Raw genomic sequence first — 18,909 nt, forward strand, 5'->3', positions numbered from 1 at the left:
CTGCTGCTGGACGGGGCTGTAGCTGAACGTGGAGGTCAGCTGGAGAGGACTGTCGGCAGCATGTAGGTAGGACGGGTAGTCGCTCGGTGCAGCCCACTGTGTCCACTCATCACTCACTCGTTCAACAACCCTCCCCACTGCTCCAGCTCTGCTTCTCCAGCCAGAAGGTCTCCCCTCCTCTCTCCATGGGTCAGTGCTCGTCCAGCTCCTCTGGAAGCTAACATCTGGGCTGCCAGCGGAACAGCTCAGAGGTAGTCTGAACTCTGAGTTTCCATCCTGCCCTGGTGAGTGTGGCTCTTGTTCACAGAAGCTCCCCTCTGCTGCTTCAAACAGGAACCTGGTGCTGTGGTCTGGACAAAGCAGCGGCGGATGAAGGGAGCCGACCTGCTCACTGGTACTGGTGTGGTTCCACGGGCTGCTGGGTGGGCTGGGCTGCTGGTTCGTCTCCGGCTGGTTGGGATCTGTGGTCCGTGAGTACAGGGAGGTGGTGTCACTGAACAGCTGGAACCAGGAAGACAGAGGGAGAGCAGTGAGAAGATCCTATTGGACTGTTGTCACAGTGCCGGTTTATGACCCGTTATGGTTAATGAGACGCTCATGGAGCCCTGGTGGCTACGGGTGGTGGTTCTAGTCACATGGTCCTGTAGGTCCGCAGCCTGTCTCAGACTGTGAACTGGAAGGAGCTGCTCCTCATATTATATCAGTAAAATCCTTTCTGATTTATCCCACAGAAATGTCAGATGAGCCACATCGAGGCACTTTGTGAGATCAACACCCCCACAGGTCAGTCATCAGTCAGTGCTTACCAGCTGTTAGCTACGCATCTGATGAGTGTGTGTGTGTGTGTGTCATGTTCAACACTCAGCATATCAGAGTTTCCATATTTCAGTCAGTTTAGTCTGATTATTGCGTGCTGACTGTGTTCGTGCTGCCAGCAGCTCCACCCAGACCCAGCTACACGTGAAGCTTCGTCTCATCTAAATGGAAAATGATGTAAACTGCTGAATTCAGTAACTTGGCTCCAGGTATTTCATGTGCTGCTCATATGATCTTTATAATTCATTTTGGGTCATGCAGGCGTGCAGCCCACCCAGGTCACTGGCTGTTGGAGGCGTCTTAGGTTTGGTCTGAAGGTTTTTGTTTCCTCTGCAACCACCTAACTGGTTAAAGACTAGATGAGGTGACCAAGTGTTCCTCTGGTTGGCTTCAGACCTGCTGAAGTAATGAAACCAACCATCCTCCCTAAAGAGAGGAGCATCTAAAACATGCACACTGTTTTATCTGCCTGGTGTCTCCCAGTGCTGTGGATCACCTTGAGGACTTTATGTGGCACCTCAGGGAGCAGCTCCTTCAGCTGGTCCAGGGGGGCCCCCAGGAGCCACTGGAGGGACGGGGCCCTGCTCAGCATCAGCTGAGCCACCAGAGGGTTGACACAGGGGAACTGCAGGAGACACTGTTCCTCCTGCAGGGAGCGAAACAGGTTGAACTACACGGCTGGTCTAGAGGGAAAGCTGAGTTGTAGGTTTTCAGTGTTTGTCTGGTAGAGTTGTGACGTCTGAAGTCAGAATGAACATTTCTGATGGAGTTGTTAGGATGAAGTCAGCTTCAGAGAGCAACTGTAATCATCTCTGTCTTCTCCTTTATCAAGCTGAGTTACCAGACATCCAACAGTTACTACCACTGAGCAGTCAGCAGGGAAGCTAAACATGAAGCTATACGTAGTGATATGAGCACAGCTGGAGCTTCTCTTCAGACATTTGCTGTGCAGCTCTCCTGCATGAATCAAGCTTGTAGTTTATATATAGATTTAAACATGCAGTCGACTAAACTACGTAATGAACTGGAGATAAAACGTCCTCTGGTGGAAGGAGCCCAAACACAGCCGTGGTTCACCAGCCCAGTCTGCTCCATGACGGGCTCTGGTTGGTGGATGCTGAGCTCACCTGTGAAGGTATCACACTGAGCCAGTCTCTGTTCAGGTAGCTCACAGGTTCCCTGCTGCTGGACATCAGACTGTAGAAGCAGATCTGACTGATCCATTTGGCCACCTCACACATTTCAGACACGATGAGCACCTGAACAACAGCAGAAACAGTAGGAAGTAACTGGCTCCCATTGGGTTTTTATAGGACTAATTATGACTGAAGCAGAAATGTCTGATCGTCTTGTTCCATATCAGTGAATGTAAACGCTATGTCCTGGGCAGTTCAGCATCAGAAGCTGCATCATTACTGCTCACTGTAGTTGTAGTTCACACCATGTGGTCCCTCTGAGGAAACGACACTGAGCCGGTCAGCGTCCCTGTTTTCACCACGAATGGAGCCTTGATGATGACAAACGACTAAATGACTGAACTTTTACCGGCATTTTCTTAAGACATCAAGGACTCACTGGTGAAAACCTTGAAGTGCAACAGCCAGAAGAATGAGAGATGTTCATGTTCTGTGTTCTACCTTCACGTCCAGATCCTCAGACTTCATGCCAAACAGCACCAGGGACGAATACACCAGCACCAAGTTGCTGAAAGCCTCGCTGGAAAATCTGCCCGTACAAACACATGAGCAGTGCTGCTGAGCTTTATGTGCATTGGACAGCGTGTGTGTGAACATGAGTCCATTTAGACACACATGATGTTGTGTCTAGTGCTCTCTGAGGAAGTAAAACAACATCTCCATCATGTAAATCACTTCATTTCAGGGTGAAGACCTGTTTGAAGGTTAACATTAAAGTAAAGCTGGGATGCAGGTCATGTGACGTCCTGTGAGGGGATGGAAACACCGACCCTCCTCCTGGGCTGTCTGGGCAGTGCAGGACGAGCCAGCAGCAGCTGTACTGCAGAGACAGAGCGCTCAGCCTCATCACCAGTCCTTCACCGGCCCGCTGCCCACACAGCTCATCCTGCTCCTGCACAAACACACAGGTCGGCTGACACTCAACAGGTTTTTACAGTTTTTAATGTCACACAGTCTTCAGGAGGCTCATTAGACGGAGAGAACAAAGCCCAGCATGGCAGCCCAGCTGTGTGTCGTCCTACCTGAATGACGATGGCGGTGCTTTCATCCACTGTGATCACAGCGTAGCACTGAATCCCTCCAAGCATGTGCAGGCTCGGACAGTGAGGCCTCTCCAGCACACTGACATTAAAGCTGTAACACAAGCAGACACGTTGCACCGCTTGGCATTTAAACGACAGCCTCGTATCACTCCCACTTGAGCTGCAGCATGGCCTCTGCACAAGTAGTCCTTCTGCAAGTAAAGCTAAGCGCTGCACTTATAGCTGTGAGGGCCGTCTCACTTTAGGCCAAACATGATGTGATTCCAACCTGCCAGAAAACGACTTTAAAATAGATCTATAACAGAATTTATCCCAGAACAGGAATGAACTAAATAACATATAAAGACACCAACAGGCAGAATAAACCAGAACGGTAATAACAGCTTCATTTATCCTCCTGGTGTCTGTCAGATAAATTCAACCACAGCAGAAAGACGTCAGCTACACACAGCATGCATGTGTAGGTATGAACTCCATTTATTATGTATGTCCACATGATTTACCTGCTTTTATACAATCAGGACGCTTTAATGTCATTATACCAAAAACAGCACAACGAATTGGGTGTGATTCAGTGCAAAGAACAACTATGAATAAAAACGACAAAAACAAGACGTTTGTGGAGCCCAGAGATGGATATAAAAATAAGTAAGTGACAGTAGGTAAAAAATGGATATAAAATGTATTTCCAACAGCAACAGAGGTACGTGAGAAATGCTGTGGTAGATTACACCTGAGGACATGATAATGATAACTGATACATGATCGTTTGGGCAGCAGCTAAATGAACCAGTGAAGTTCTCTGGAGAGCAAAACATCACAACTGGGAATACATTAATCATGACATCTGGAGGTTGGTATGTTTGGTGAAAGCTTTTGGTTTTCTTTGCTTCATTTATACTTCAACAGACCTCCACTGGTTTCACATAAACTCCTGAAACAACTCCTGCCGTAGGTCCAGAAACCTGGCTGCCAACTAGTGAGAATCCTGAGGATTGTTTCTGTATCGGACTGTGCAGTGGTCCCTCTGGAGCCACAGAGCCTTTACTGGTTTTACTGTTTTATATGCAGTGCAGACTTCAGTATTTGCAACCAGTGGAGGTTTAATGTGTCGTCGTGTCTGGAGCGTCGTCTCTCTGCAGAGCATAGTAAATAAAATATATCATGGAGTCCTGATGGTAGGACGGTAAACCGCTGAACCCTTTGTCATGGAGGTAGAAACACTGAAAGGACAATCGACCGTGTTTATTATAAATACCTTTGAGATGCTGGAGTGGGCAGCTGAGCCACCCAGACCACATGAAGCCACCACGACGCTAGTGCTGCTCATATCACCTGCTGTGGACATTATCTACACGTGGAAATGCAGGTGTTTGGCCTTGTCCAGCAGAAGAGGAAAGCTCACCCTGACTCCAGCGTCTGCAGCAGCAGTGGACAGTTAACGAGCCCCTCGGTCACCAACAGCACATAGGGCACGCTGTCCTCCAGACACCACCAGGCTTTGTCCTTCTCTTTTGACAAACACACACAGGTTTAGTGAAAAAGGAGAATAAATTCAGTATAATAGAGTGAACAATGTGGCTGTGCTGGCAGCAGACCAGCGTCTTGGAGGCAGGTGTTGAAGGAGAGGTGGCTGATGTGTCCCTGCCTGCAGACTGTGGCCCACGGGGACTGGCCTGGGTGGTCGTACTCCACCGCCAGACCGAAGCAGCTCCAGGGGAAGTCAGGGCCTATATGCTGCTCATGCACCAGCACGCACACACGGTCACGCACGCTGGTGGACAGGATGGGAGTGTGAGCACAGCAGTCAGCTCAACATTACATAGCAGCCTCAGATATTTCCTTTCACACACTGTTTACTGCTGGATGCCGAGGCTCTGACCAACAGGCTGAAGCTGTTTCACTCAGAGCTCCTGAACATAAACTACTGCAGGTATCTGCTCTGGAGATCATCAGTGCCAAGATACTAACAGGTCAGAGACTCTGGTGTGGTTTAAGAGGAGTGTGATAAATAAATGATAAACAACAGTGCATTTGTGATGGCGGCGCGCATGGATGCAGCGCCCCCTTCAGGAGGCAGGCAGAGTGAACATTTAGTGTCTATCCCAGACGAGCATTCAGCGAAACGTCCCGACATGATCCTGAAGAAACGCTCTCTCATCCTGCCTGTACTGTGTGTGTGTACAGCAACATGATGATAAACTGGATCTGATGGATCTGATTTGTACCTGCTGACCACACTGGCACCATTCAGCTTGTTCTGGTCGTCTTCAGGACAAAGTGTCGTCACCCCAGCACCTACGACGACAAACACACAAACATGCTGGATTGTGTGACACAACCACAATGATGTTAAACTAAAACCGTGCTGCACTGCTGTGTCTGTATTATTATTATCAGGACTGCAGCAGGGTGTGGCCTGTGGCTGGTAGTCTGTGTCCTGGTTGTTCCCACAGTCGTGTCATGTTTACTGGACGTGCTGCTGATTAGGTGATAAAAGAACCTCATAAAGGAGTTCAAAGAGCTGCTCACCGGTCACTTGGTTCAAGCTGTTGATGATCATTGAGCTGCTGTCGTCACAGTCCACTGATACTATGACAAGAATCTACAGAAAGATAAACCTTATCAGGTGTTTTGTACATCAGCCTTTATGACATTTTGGCAGCTGCACAGACTGATGAACTGTGAACACAGTTGATTGTGTGAACTAGAACTGCAGTGACACCGACTCTCTCTGTGGCGGGGTGTCCTGTCCTGCTGTGCAGCCATTCAGCCAGCAGCTGCTGCAGCTCCAGGAGCTTGAGGTCGGGCTCCTGGTTCTTGTGGCTGATGTAGAGGATGATCTGCAGCCTCTTCAGCAGCTGCTGCAGACTCTGCTCTGCACACGCCTCAGCGGCCTTGGTCAGGTACTCTGAATGCAAAGGGCACAAACAGTGTTTTATCTACAGCACTGGGTCACAGCCACTGGGGAGTGTCTGAAGCCTGGGAGCTCCCTGAGCTTCCTGATGAATGGTGGGATCCTACCTGATCACAGAACTACACAACTTCTTTGTTTTAACTTCTGTGTTTTCTGGTGTCCTCTGTGGTTTAGAATGGACTCAGAAATACTTTAAATAAAATGCTGCTGCTTACGTTTCCAGCTCTGTCTCAAATGTGAGCAAATCAAACCCACTCAAGGAGATTTAACAAAACAAAGACGGACCCAGTGCAGTTCTGAGGTTGCATTTCAGCAGCAGCTCCTTGAACGTCACCAAGACGTGGATCAGAGCCACCTGGTTGAAGAGCTGTTCCTGATCTGCATGCAACACAGTGGGAACATCACAGCTTCAACTGTAGGTTTAATACCACAACATGCAGACGAATCCACAAACAAAAGGCACACACGTGTCATTCAGCGATATTTGCTACCTCTGAGCAGCTCTGTGCTCTGTGCAGGAGTCCTGCAGAGCGCCCTCTCCTGCTGCTTGAGGAGGAAGTGCGTCTGGTCCGGGGCCAGGCAGCTGAAGTCCCCCCACACTGGGAAGCTGAGCCCCAGCTGTCTGGCAAAGCTCAAGCAAGGCTGAGCAAAGGCCAGCAGCTCACTGTAGGCTCGCTGCTGGCTGTCTGCACGGGACGACAGTGGTTTAAATACACGAGCCATCCTCCCTCCAACACAGACACTGCAGCTCGGTGTGGTGAGTCAGGAAAGTGTTCAGACAGCACGTCTACATGAGTCCGTATGAGCAGAGAGCTGCACTGACTTTACAGAGCATTGCATTAGTTACCTTGGAGTATTTTATGTACATTCTGGCTCCCTGATTACTCCCTATAATGTATAATTACCTCCAATGATGGACTGTAAATAAACTACAACTCAAAATGAATCTGAGGAAGAAAACGAGGAAGCATCCTGAGCAAACATCAGATGAAGGTGTACATCGTGGTGAGTGTGCTGCACCTGTAGCCTGGACCAGCACCACTCTGCTGTCTGGGTTCTCCTGCTGCTTCAACTGGCTGATGGGTTTCTGCTCTCTGGTGGCTTTTCCTGACACGGCGGCGTTGTTCACATACGTCGGCCTCCTGGGTGCTGTTTGCTCTGCAGAAGGCTGCTGCTCTGGTGGGGGTTGCTTCTCCTCTGGTGCTGATGAACATGGTGAGATCAGATCACAGTGTGTGACTTTAGCTTGAACCCCATGAACTTGCTGACAGCTGTTTCTCCAAAACAACAAATCAATTATGTCAGTACAATGTCAGCAAATACCAACGTTTAGTTTTTACAGTCCACAGCCCTCCAAGGAACATCCAGGATGAAGCTGCACAAGGAGCAGTCAGCACTTTTTACCACAGTATCACACTTCTCATTTCCATCCATCCATCATCTCTACACCTTCATCCTCACCAGGGTCATGGGGGGCGGAGCCTATCCCAGCTGACTCAGGGTGAAGGCAGGTTCACCTGGACAGGTAACCAGCCTATCACAGGGCTACACTTAGAGACAGACAACCAAGCACACTCACATTCACACCTACGGACAATTTACAATCACCAATTAACCTCAGCATGTTTGTGGACTGTGGGAGGAAGCCGGAGAACCCGGAGAGAACCCACGCTGCACGAGGAGAACATGGAGACTCCACGCAGGAAGATCCCGGGTGTCCTCACCGGGACGTGACCTTCTAGCGGTGAGGCGACGATGCTAACCACTGATCCACCTGCAGCCCTTTGTACAGTATGTATTCATAAAAACTAAACACTGATGATTATGTTCTGAACTACTCTAACAGCACCGGAGCTGTTTGTAGAACATGACAACAACCTATGGGAGTTTTATATTGAATCATGTCTCCATCAGTCCTCCCTCTGTCTGATCACAGAGCCGACGCTGTTGAGGACGGTTCAGTCTCTGACATCCACTTTAGAGGAGATGAAGGACGAGGTGGTTCCTAGATGAGCTCTCAGACTGAGCCTGAGGAGCATCAGACTGACTCTACCTGTGGTCCTGCACAAACCATTTATGGTTCAGATTTTATTCAGAACACCTACACGCTGTTCTCTTATTTAAATCCTAAAATGTCTGTCTGTGCTGTTTCTGTCAGTCATACTACTGATGCTGCACACGTCGGCGTGTTGAAGCGGCGCTCAGCAGGCGGCGTTTCTGTCCGTTCCAGATGTGACCACCAGATGGAGCACGAGGTAAACTAAACTCATACGGTAATGATACTCGGTGAGTATTTCTGGTTTCATTATTGTCACTTCTCCTGGTTTCCCTCATTGTTTATCTGTCTTTTCTGGATTTAACCAGGTCAGTGTCCAATCTGCTGGCCTCTGGGCCGACACGCTCTCTGCATCACTGTGTTTATGTCTATCTGTGAAAACCAAAGAGTTCACTGGGTTTGTTCTGTGAAGTCATTTACATTTATCATCGATATACATAAAATACACAAAAACAATAAAGTTATCAGAAAAAATTCAGGCTGCAGAGACATAAAGTTTGTTCTGCAAATCATCTCCAGGTCGTGTAAGAGGAAGAAACAGGAGCCACAGATTACCTGGAGCGCTGGCTGGAGGTGTTGTCGTAACTGGAGCAGCCTGCTGGGACCTGAGCATCATGAAGGTGGACAGAGGGTCCAGGACCTTCTCTGGTGGACGCCTCTTAACCAGCAGAGCTCTGTGGTCATCTGTGGAGGACACAACCTGCTCTGTCCCATGCTGATCTTCATCTGAGTTTGTTTGAGACGTAGCTGCAGCTGCTGAAAACGTCTCGCTGTCTCTGCTGCTGCTGCTGTTGGCGGCAGCAGGTTTTACTTTGTTGTTGGTGCCGACTAGAGGATTTAAGAGTGTGTTCTGAGATGGATCGGTCTGGAGAGAGTTTTTGTTTGAGGGATTCAGCTGAAAGGATCTGACTGAAAGCAGAGAAGAAGAACAAACGCACACGTGAGAAATCTGCAGCAAGACAAGAGTAAAGAAACTAAAACAAGAAACAGGTGATAAAAACTGTTGCTCTTAAAAACGTGTCAGGTAGCATAAAAATGTCCGACACAACTGCCCAAAGCCGTGGTGTTCACATGTATGTTCAGCTTATTTGTTCTGAGCATCAGTCTACAATCCAAACACGCTCAGCTTATCTGCCTGGATGAGAAAAAATGCAAATATGTACATCTGTGAAGCGTTAACTTTTACATGTTTTGCCCTTTTGTTTAAAAAAAAGACCAATACAAAAAAAAAATTATCCTTTCTTTAACTAAATAAATTAATTACTCTTTTTTGTATTAAATAGAATAAATGACTCACCTCTACGTACTAAAAACACAACCTTGTTTGTCTGAACTGAACCCAGACCCTCACCCTCCACATGCTCCAGGGGCAGCTTTCTGAAGTCTTCCATCTTTTCCTCCCCCGTGGATGGAAACCCAGACTTGAAGTTCTCTGTGAACTCACGGCTGCAGCATAACTTCATCTCTTTGATTCCCGTCTCCATGTGTGACTGCAGCTCGTCAGCAGCGCCGGTGAAGCTCAGTCCTTCTAGTTTAATAACTGTGAGAGCTTCGATCAGAGGCTGGAAGGCAGCAGCTGCTTCATACGTCTGCGGCTCTGTGAGGAAACACGGCAGAGTTCAGCTTTACTCAACTCAGGCTTCCACAAGCTGAGAGATGTGACAAATAGAGACATAAAAAATATATTATAACTATTGATCCAGCAGATGTTTTTAAACTTTAAAATGTTCTAGAAACTAAAACTGTCTCCATCACAGGTCCGACAGTACAGCCAGCGCAGCAGGAGCACACCCACAGTATCCTACAGCTTCCATAACTCAGCTCACAGCATCATTTATTGGACCCTCTCCGTCTGCCGATTGCCTGCATTTACTAAAGTCAAGGAACGTTTATTTCATAGAAGTAAATTCACTTCATCAGGACACTGCAGGATCTAATTATTTATTCTTTATATTAATGCCATTAATATAATTTTTCTCCTGTAAGCACTTTGGGCACAGCAGCTATGACTTTAAATGTGTTATCTACCGTAAACAACAGTGACTTGATTGATCTGATATCCTTTAGCTCAGAGCTGCAGAAGATGTTGGAACTGCTGTCAGAAGCTCTGGAGGCTGTAAACGTAGGAGACACGATGACATCTGGTGGTGTGCAGAGCTTACAGCAGCTCTCAGAGGCCAAAGCACCACGCCAGCTCTCTGAGCCACTTCCCCAGACGTGGATTCATCTCAGTCTGAGACTACGAGAACATTTCAGTGAAGCACTCCATAACCCTGACCCCGGGAGGCTGAAGCTCTTAGTTCAGAGGTCTCAGAGTCTCAGAAGTTCAGGATGCTTCTTATTCAGACGTGCTGCAGTTAACAGACACGTTCTTCTGTCAACTACTACACACATTCTCCAACCAGACTGTGTCCAGCGTGTTCTGTGGACTCGTGGACTTTATCTCCATGCATTCTCTGACTACTTGGTCCCGACTCCTGTAGACGGCACTGCCTGTTTTATTCTGTTGTTATTCCATAAAATCATTTATCGTTTAGCAAAGCTGACTAAAGCCTTTTCTGAAGCACCAGTGATGGCTTTGTGTCGATGTTCTTTAAAGGCTGTAAGCTGAACTTAAGGTGTCAAGCTGCTGCAGTGAACCTTTCATTACAGAGCTGAGGTTCAACATCCTGGTACCTGACAACAGGAAGCGCACCACAAACGTCGGATGTTTCTCTGCCGTCCAAAGCGCCGCCTTCATCTCCCTCTGAGCTCTCACTGACACCAAAGATCTAAGTGACAATAATTGAAGTTAGAAGTAACACCAAAGGTTTGAGTTCCATCAGTCACATCTTCTCATCGTTCTGCTGAGGACCGACCCTCTGCGTGATGTTTAAGTCTGGTGCCGTGTTTATGCCCTACAAACTGATGAAATTAAACAAAACCCTCATCAGGGTGACTGCTGCCTGGGACCTGATCTCATCACTCACAGTCTGTGAGCAGGAGGCAGCTCCTCCTCCTGGAGTCCACAGGTGGACAGACAGGTGTGGGTTTGGCTCTTCTTGGGAGTCGGGCTCAGGGTCAGGTCCAGTTCTATGTCAGCTGTCAGCACCACACGTTCTGAGAGAAACATCACATTCAGGTTCCTAGTAGAGGCCTGCTGTGGCTGCTGAGTGTCAGGTTCACGTTTAAAAACAACCCCTGGCTACTTAACAGACGAGAAGACAGATGTAACCTGTCTAGTACCTGGACAGTCTGACTCCATCTGGCGTCCATCCATGGCGTGTTGATCAGCGGCCACCTCTGGTACAGCATACTGTGAAATATCCAGACGCTCACCTGGACAGGAAGCTGAAGAAGAAGCAGACACATCGGTATGTTTCTCTGCTGTGCACTCGTGTCATCTAGAAGCACAAGTATCTCGTCTTCACCTCTGTGAAACACATCCAGAACTGAACCCTGCTCATCCAGCTCCTCAGGACAAACATTCATCTGACCACAGATGCTGGAAAAGGAGGTGTAGCTGTGTGCGGTCAGCTGCAGCGTGTCCACGACAGCAGCCAGCAGCAGCAGCGACTACACACAGAGGAAACGATCAGGGATGAGGTGACGACATGACCTGCTGTTCATGGGTTCTGTTTGTTCTAGCTACCTCTCCTCTGGTGGGCGACTCTTTAAAAAACTCCTCATGAACGTCTGCATGTGGATCAGTGGCGCCCCCACCTGGATGTCGTTGGTAGGACACACAGCGCCTGAAAGAGTGGTTTTAGTTGTAAGGGTTACACGAGGAAATGACGACAGAGCAGCTGTTTCTCATCAGTAATGAGCAGTTTTGCACCTGAACACGGTGTCCTCAGAGATGGCGCCACCTGTTGGGCTCAGCAGAGGGTCGGCCACAGGAAGCGTCCTCAGCCTGGACAGTTTGGCGTTCAGCGACGGTAAATGTCTCCTGAACTGTAGCAAGTGATCAGCAGCCAGGAGCTCTTCTGGCAGGAGGAGATCTGACAGATGTTCTGATCAGAACACTGCTGGTACCATATTGTAGGAGGGACATCTGACAGGAGATCAGTTACCTTTGCTCTTAGTTCCAGCTCCCGTCTGGTCAGTCGTCCACTTAGAAAACGACTCCTGCCATGGATCATTCATCTGTGACTCTTTGAAAACGTTCAGATCCAGGTCGACACCCTTCAGCGAGTCCGGATCAGAGCTGGGTTTCACATCCACATCTGCTTTAAATCTGAAGCACGACAGAACTGTTGCTGAAATTTCTCCACGGACTCTAACATGATGAATTTATTGTGTTTCAAGTGAACAGAACCTTTCAAGTAAATTAACTGGTTGTATTTTTTGTCCCAGATCGTCGAGCACAGAACCACCGACGGAGAGTTTGCAGGTAGAGATCACCTTTCCTGTCAGGGACGTTCATAAGGAGACACACACAGCACACAAGCAGACAAAGCACCAGCATTAGAACCCTGACAAGTTAATAACATGGACCATCTTGTTACAGACAATGTTCTGTTTAAAACCTGCTCCTGATCCAGTCATGTGGATGTTTCTACACCTGCACATCCCTGTCCAGCGAGCGTACGACCTCATGGCAACAGACAACACACCCCATCGCGCCTAAACATCCTTTAGAGAAACACAAGAATGGGCGGGCTGCCCTGGAACGAGCCTGATCCACTACTACCGGGTCCTACTGATGCAGGACCCCCAGAGGGCTCCCATCCAGACTGTTCACACCTGTTCTAGCAGCAGGAGACGCCTACACAGCAGTGAGCATGTGGCTTTATTGTTGGGCCAAATAGCAGTGACAGCTTTAGTAGGAGAACTGTGATGATAAGTTCTGGAGAAAGCGACAAGTTCTGGAGAGACATCTTCAGTCTGGGATGAGTGGAGCTTTAATGTGTTTTCTCACCAAAACGTGGCTCATACAGAACAGACAGGACTTCATAAAACCATGACCCATTAAACCAGCTGTCTCCAGTACTTTTGGCTCCTGGTACCTCTGACCCACGGGGTCCTGTAGATGACTCCAGGCTGCGGTCCACTGTGGGGATACAGGTCTGCGGTGCCGCTCAGGTAAGGAGTGGGCAGAGCCAGCAGGTCCATCTTCACCTTCAGACTGGTGCTGGACTGAAATATAAACAGAACACTCAGAGGAGAGCAGCTTCAATGAGAAACTCACAGGTAAAAGAAACGAGCAACACACTGACCTCAAAAACATAGTCCAGAGCTTTACACCTGACAGCAGAGAAGATCCCCGGCAGGGCACACCTGTCCTTCTCTGACCTGCCAACAGCGAAACAAAAAAACAGAAAAAAGCTCATTATCGGAAGAACACCTGGACGTTTTCATACCGTGGTCGTACACTGGTGGATTAACTCAATATTTCACCAGCTGAAACAGGTATGTTGACTATTTTTCTAAAATAAATGCGTCACAAAATATGTTAACCTGCAGCGTTAGCTTGTTTGGCTAATGCTAATGTGTCCGAGCTAGCTAGTTAGCCGAATTAAAATGTTCTCTACAGACTTCCAGCTCAACGGGTGAAGCTTCAGCAGCACAAATCTAAAAAATACAACTTCTGTAATGGCGTTTCATGGGTTAACATCCTACTTACATGAGGCAGGAGGTTTGTTTTGCTGTTTTAATCACAAACTGAGAGTTTCAGTCAAAGGTTGAAGCTTCGGGTCTGTGACGCGGCGATAGGCTTGACCTTTGCGCATGCGCTCTTGGAGGAATCAGTGCAAAAACATAATTTCACGGTAAACATGAATATGTTCTTTTAGTTGTTTTAACAGTTATTGTTTTCTATGTTTACCCAAAGACTACCATCTGACAATATCGTAACATTAGAGAGATACTTTATTTATTTTATTTATTACAAAAATACACATAAAGAGGTAAATTAAACAATAAGCATCCATAGAAACTGACAGCAGTCCAAACATAAGGAACACTCACACGTTATAAAAGCAGTTAGAGGGATGAGTAGTCAGTCAGAGTCTGTGTAAAGAGTTAAGCTCCTAATCAGAGGCTGTCAGGTGTAGCTGGAGCTGGTCTCTGTCACAACGTTTCAGGGGAAGAGAAGCAGCTCAAACCAGGTGGGCTTTTTTTTTTTAGAATAAGAAGAAGGATGGTATTAGTTAACAAAGAGCTCCAGCATTTGGCAGCACTGTGGGAGGCAAAGTTAGTCTGGGCTATAAGATGAGACAATCAGCTGTTCAGGCGATGCGTCGCTGCAGCTTCATCAGAGGCAAACTGCTTTCATGGCATTTATTACATGTTTAATTATGGAGACCCAGGGTTGTCATGGTAACCTGTTGGACACATTAATAACAATAATTAACCAAAACATTCAGTGCTGTGCGTGTTTTTCCTGCAGGAACACTTTGTGCTCGTTGCCACAGGGAGGCGCCATTAACCACCTTATTACCATGGTGTGCTGATACGGAGGATGTGGACCGGTTCCTCAGATCCAAAACTCACAACCAGAGCAGCAGGACTACGTTTATTAGTTGTAAGTCAGTAAATCACTTCATCCTACATTAGATGTGAACCTGCAAACTGCAGGACTGTACGTGACAGAAGAGCTGCTGTGGTTCTGAGAAGAACCGGGTCAGTTTTTCTGTTTTCTTTTTCTTTTTCCATCCTTCTTTGTCTTCTCTGTGAGCTTGTACATCTGGCGTGTGACCTGGCTGGACGGTCTGCAGGTTAATAGACTCTTAAAGATCTATGGTTGGACTTTACTGGTTTCTCGTCCAGTGGGCAGAATGTTGGTTTAGGACACATTCAGGGACTCTGGCCATGTGGGAGAAACTACAGGAAACCTCACACTGACACCAAACTGCACGAGCTAGGAGGTGATTCACAGAAAATACTGAGGACTGCCCTGTACAACAAGCACAATGCATTTACTTCTATGTATAATTCAAACAAAGGGGTTTGATCGACTACAGATGAAAACACGTCATGTCCAGTTCAGGCTAATTGCTCTGAATGGATGGAGCCTGAAACCAAAGGCCTTTAGCGTCTGGACGTTTTGTGTCTGTATGTCTGTGTTTTGTACCATTTTCAGAAATCAGAATCATATTCAGGACCTGTTTTGTGGCTCAGTAGATTTTCACACATGTATAGCAGTACCATTAGTCACCTCAGTGTCTCATTTTAATGTTTTTTAAAAATCTCTGTGGTTGTTTGCTCAGGATTTACATTGTTTTGTCGTACCTCTGCAGTCATTCTGTGTCTTTGAGGTCATTTTGTGTCTCATCTTGATGAGCTTTGCATCTCTTTGTTAGTCCGTCACACAGAGTTGACGTCTTTTCGTGCTGCATGCTGATGGTGTTGCATCCCTTCGTACTCATTCTGTCTGTTTGAGGGGATTTTTGTCCCAAGTTGGTAATTTTATGTCTCACATTAATAATTTTGTGCTGCATTGTTGCCATTTTGTTCTTTTTATAATTGTTTGTATGTCTTTGTAGACATTTTGGTCTTTGTGTCACATTTTAATAGTTTAGCATCTTTTTATGGCCAATCTGTGGTTAGTCTGTGTTTTTTTGGTTTTTATGCATCTCATATCAAATTTGTGGCATTTATGTCTCATTTTGGTGAGTTTATGCAGTCTGATGATTGTTATTTGTTCCATTTTGTGTCTCGTCTTTCATCTCTTCGTACTCGTTTGCATAGCTGCCTCACATTTTGGTAATGTTCTGTTCATGTACGTCTTTTTAGTGCCTCTTTTACTTGTTTTGTGTCTCTTTCTAGGATATATATTATAAATGGAGGACAGGACCAGGTGTCTTTGACTCTTTGAGCCCTGTGGCCGGTTCCCGTTTGGTCCGTTCTGCCCGCAGTGAACGCCACAACTTCATCATATCTGGTGGTTGTGTCGGACGCAACACCGCTCCACATGGAGAGGCACCGCTGGAACAGGTGAGAAACCAGAGGGACCTCATAAAGATGGGAGAGGTTACAAGAGCATCAAAGGGCTGCTGAACATGAGCTGCAGCAGATGTTAGGAGGTAGAGGATGAGCCGTGCTGCCAGGGACACAAGGCACACCAAGAATCCAACAGTACAAACCTCTCACTGTGGTTATCAGTGGAAACTGCTGCTGCCGAGCTGCTCAGACAATCTCTGGGAAAACCTTTGTTCACAAAGCTGCAAGATTAAAGTGTGCCTGATGCACACTGATGGCACGTTCATTGGTCAGATGAAACCAAAAGAATGAATTAGGATCAGATGGATCCCAGCATGTTGTTTGTCCAAAAAATACCACAATGAATGTGCTGATATGAGGCAGTTCAAAGGGTAGAGGGGCGCTGACATTTATAGACGGCACTACAAATAAATACACAATGAAAAAATGACTCCCAGTCTCAAGCTGCTTGGCAGGAGGAGAGGAATTTTCCAACATGACAACGATGCCAAACACACTGCAACAATCACACGAGAGTTTCTACAGCAGAAAAAAAGAGAGAGACTGTTCTGGCCAAGTCTTTCTTGAAGAATCCCTCCAGCGTAGAGCAGCTGGAAGTAATCATGTGTGAAGAACATCTCTGTCCAGATCACTGGACGGGTGTCATTCATACCCAGAGAAATCAGATGTGTCATCGTAAAGGAAGACAGAAGGACGGAATGTCACCTAATGAAGAGACTCTCTGTAAAGTAGAGCCTGTTTTAATTAGACATCACATCTAGCGCACTGCTCTTCAACTTTAAAGTGATGCGGTTAATATAGCACGATATGTTTCTGAAGTCTCCGTAACCTCACCCCACAGATCCCTCTGAGAAACCGCCCGCTGAGGCAACGCTTCAGTGATCAGCTACAAAACTCAAATCCCCAAATGACAGCATGATTGCACGCAGAGCGCCTCGAGACGTGATCGAGTTTCATGGAGATTGGCTTAAAAAAAAGAGAGCCTCACAATAAAAATCCTCTCGATTCTTCACGTTGACGCCTAAAAAACGTCTCAGGTGGAAACAAAACCCTCCGACACGGTTAAACTGTGGCTCTTTGTGTTGCTGCGACATCTGACCCGCTCTGACCCACATCAGCAGCTTTATTTGCAGGATTTTGCTCTTGGTTTCAATCTGAAGTGTGTTTTGTTCCCTGTAATTTCTACATATGCACACAGACACAGCGGGCTGCTACCCGACACTTGGGCTACAGCTGCTGGAGGTTCTGCCCTCTTGGTGCAGAACCACGCTCTTTGTTTCTGCCTCGTTTTGTTCCTCCAGTTTCAGTCTGAGTTTCTGTTGGAGCTGAAATCTGAACAACATTGAAACACAGCGTTTTATTGACACACGCTTTGGTTCATTGGTTTATTTCCTGTTAGTATGTTACAGTGAATCGATCACGCGTGTGCAGGCCCACCGACCGCTCCTCAGCAGTCTGGTCAGCTACGGCACAGTTTAATCACATTTAGATTTTGGCTAGTATTTAAGGGAAAAAATGGAGCTAAATGAAGCTTCAGCTACTAGCCTGTTAGCTTAGCTTAGCTCGGCTAACACCTGGACCAGTGCCAAGGTGCTGTGGTTACTTCAGTTTGAATCAGAAAATACTTCATCTGCATTAAAAACATGTTGAAACCTTTCAGAAAGTAGGACTTTCGAGGTTCAGGTAAAGACTGTAAAGCAGAACAACGGACAGAACAGCGCGTCGTGTTTTAGAACCGATCGCGGTAAACCGTAACCTGAAGATGTGGTGGAATAAGAAGCAGCAGGTCCATGAAGGAACGTACAAATTAGACCAAACATTCAGGTACATTCATAGTTTGAGACTGAGGTGTTAAAACATGAAGACGACAGAAGAAAGAAGCTAATTTGATCCAGTCAGCAGGCACTTTGGATTGAGGACACATTTCTGCTCCGTCTCGACACTCGGGCTCATTTTTTGCGCTCCTCGATCTGCTCCACCTCGCTGGACTCGTCCACCACTTTGCCGTTAATCATGGTCTGAGTGACGACTTTTACAATCTTCCTGGTCCTCACTTCAGGGTCTTCTGCAACGAGGAGTGAGCCAGAGTTAGTTACATCCATGCTTCACGTCTGCTGGAACATCACTGACACTGTTGTTAACCATGTGATAGTAAACGCTGGGCCTGCATGACTAGTTCACATCTACTGCTGTGACAGCTTTGGCCAGAAAACGCTGAAGAAGAGGGGATAAATCTGCTCGGTGCTGGGGTTAGGGTCTCCTCTGGGTCCTGTGTGGGTATCGAGTGCACACATGTGGGCAAAAGACGAAGTCTGAAAACGTCTGAAACCAGACCACCATCGGCCGCTGCAGCAGACAGAAGGCCACAGTTTAACACATCTATTGAGAAGCTTTGCTGCAGGACTTCCTTCATTACATCTGGCCTTTAGTGTGACACTGGATCCGATACGACTGACAGCAGGAGACGCAGATGGTTTCCTACATCCAGCACAAACTATCACAGGACAGTGTGAAGAAACGTCGAACCAGACAGCTGCTGACGCTCAGTAGATAAGATCATGAGAACTTACTTTTGGGAGGTGGAGGTGTTTCCTTCACCCTGTAGGACGACATGATGTGAGATTGGATTAAATGAGAGCAAAGCAGAAAGAAGAGGTTCAGTCTCTATCTGATGACGGTACAGGAGACATTGGAGAGACGTTTAGATATGTGGGGGATACACAGCTGCTAGCAGAGCACTGCTAAATTCAGGATGAACCCTCTGGACCCCGAAACCCACTCACAGGTTTCAAAGGTCCGTCGGTGTTTGAGAAAACTACACTTTTTATCAGAAACTGTAAAAACAAAAAGAATCAGAGGAGTTTGAACCCTTGAAATAGTCATTGTTGATATTTCATCCAAATCTCTTTCTTCTACATGATTCATTTAAAATTTCAGCAAATTTCAGGAGACAGGAGA

The 18,909-nt window shown here is 47.0% G+C and overlaps 2 protein-coding genes across 2 annotated transcripts in view; both read right to left on the reverse strand.

Annotated features, from left to right (window-relative positions):
- Window positions 1-14,452, reverse strand: part of shoc1 (shortage in chiasmata 1) — a 15,711-nt gene extending 1,259 nt beyond the window's left edge. Inside the window, exons 1-27 of the mRNA XM_008288677.1 lie at window positions 14,442-14,452; window positions 13,227-13,302; window positions 13,017-13,146; window positions 12,326-12,416; window positions 12,081-12,244; window positions 11,846-12,008; window positions 11,660-11,759; window positions 11,439-11,583; window positions 11,254-11,358; window positions 10,998-11,127; window positions 10,705-10,799; window positions 9,380-9,625; window positions 8,584-8,856; window positions 6,993-7,175; window positions 6,464-6,658; window positions 6,258-6,350; window positions 5,785-5,966; window positions 5,588-5,660; window positions 5,284-5,353; window positions 4,654-4,829; window positions 4,461-4,566; window positions 3,035-3,146; window positions 2,783-2,904; window positions 2,454-2,541; window positions 1,944-2,075; window positions 1,313-1,462; window positions 1-501 (exon numbers count right to left, since the gene is read on the reverse strand). Coding sequence (XP_008286899.1) covers window positions 1-501; window positions 1,313-1,462; window positions 1,944-2,075; window positions 2,454-2,541; window positions 2,783-2,904; window positions 3,035-3,146; window positions 4,461-4,566; window positions 4,654-4,829; window positions 5,284-5,353; window positions 5,588-5,660; window positions 5,785-5,966; window positions 6,258-6,350; window positions 6,464-6,658; window positions 6,993-7,175; window positions 8,584-8,856; window positions 9,380-9,625; window positions 10,705-10,799; window positions 10,998-11,127; window positions 11,254-11,358; window positions 11,439-11,583; window positions 11,660-11,759; window positions 11,846-12,008; window positions 12,081-12,244; window positions 12,326-12,416; window positions 13,017-13,146; window positions 13,227-13,302; window positions 14,442-14,452 — 3,912 coding nt within the window. The remainder of the gene's footprint in view (window positions 502-1,312; window positions 1,463-1,943; window positions 2,076-2,453; window positions 2,542-2,782; window positions 2,905-3,034; window positions 3,147-4,460; window positions 4,567-4,653; window positions 4,830-5,283; window positions 5,354-5,587; window positions 5,661-5,784; window positions 5,967-6,257; window positions 6,351-6,463; window positions 6,659-6,992; window positions 7,176-8,583; window positions 8,857-9,379; window positions 9,626-10,704; window positions 10,800-10,997; window positions 11,128-11,253; window positions 11,359-11,438; window positions 11,584-11,659; window positions 11,760-11,845; window positions 12,009-12,080; window positions 12,245-12,325; window positions 12,417-13,016; window positions 13,147-13,226; window positions 13,303-14,441) is intronic.
- Window positions 14,453-17,306: 2,854 nt separating this feature from the next.
- The window catches only part of LOC103362335 (keratin, type I cytoskeletal 18-like), a 10,231-nt gene continuing 8,628 nt past the window's right edge, over window positions 17,307-18,909 (reverse strand). The window contains exons 7-8 of the mRNA XM_008288662.1: window positions 18,522-18,550; window positions 17,307-18,016 (exon numbers count right to left, since the gene is read on the reverse strand). Of these exons, the coding sequence (XP_008286884.1) occupies window positions 17,901-18,016; window positions 18,522-18,550 (145 nt within the window). The 3' untranslated portion in view covers window positions 17,307-17,900. The remainder of the gene's footprint in view (window positions 18,017-18,521; window positions 18,551-18,909) is intronic.

Source organism: Stegastes partitus, unplaced genomic scaffold (assembly GCF_000690725.1).
Source record: "Stegastes partitus isolate 25-593 unplaced genomic scaffold, Stegastes_partitus-1.0.2 Scaffold569, whole genome shotgun sequence".
NCBI lineage: Eukaryota > Metazoa > Chordata > Actinopteri > Pomacentridae > Stegastes > Stegastes partitus.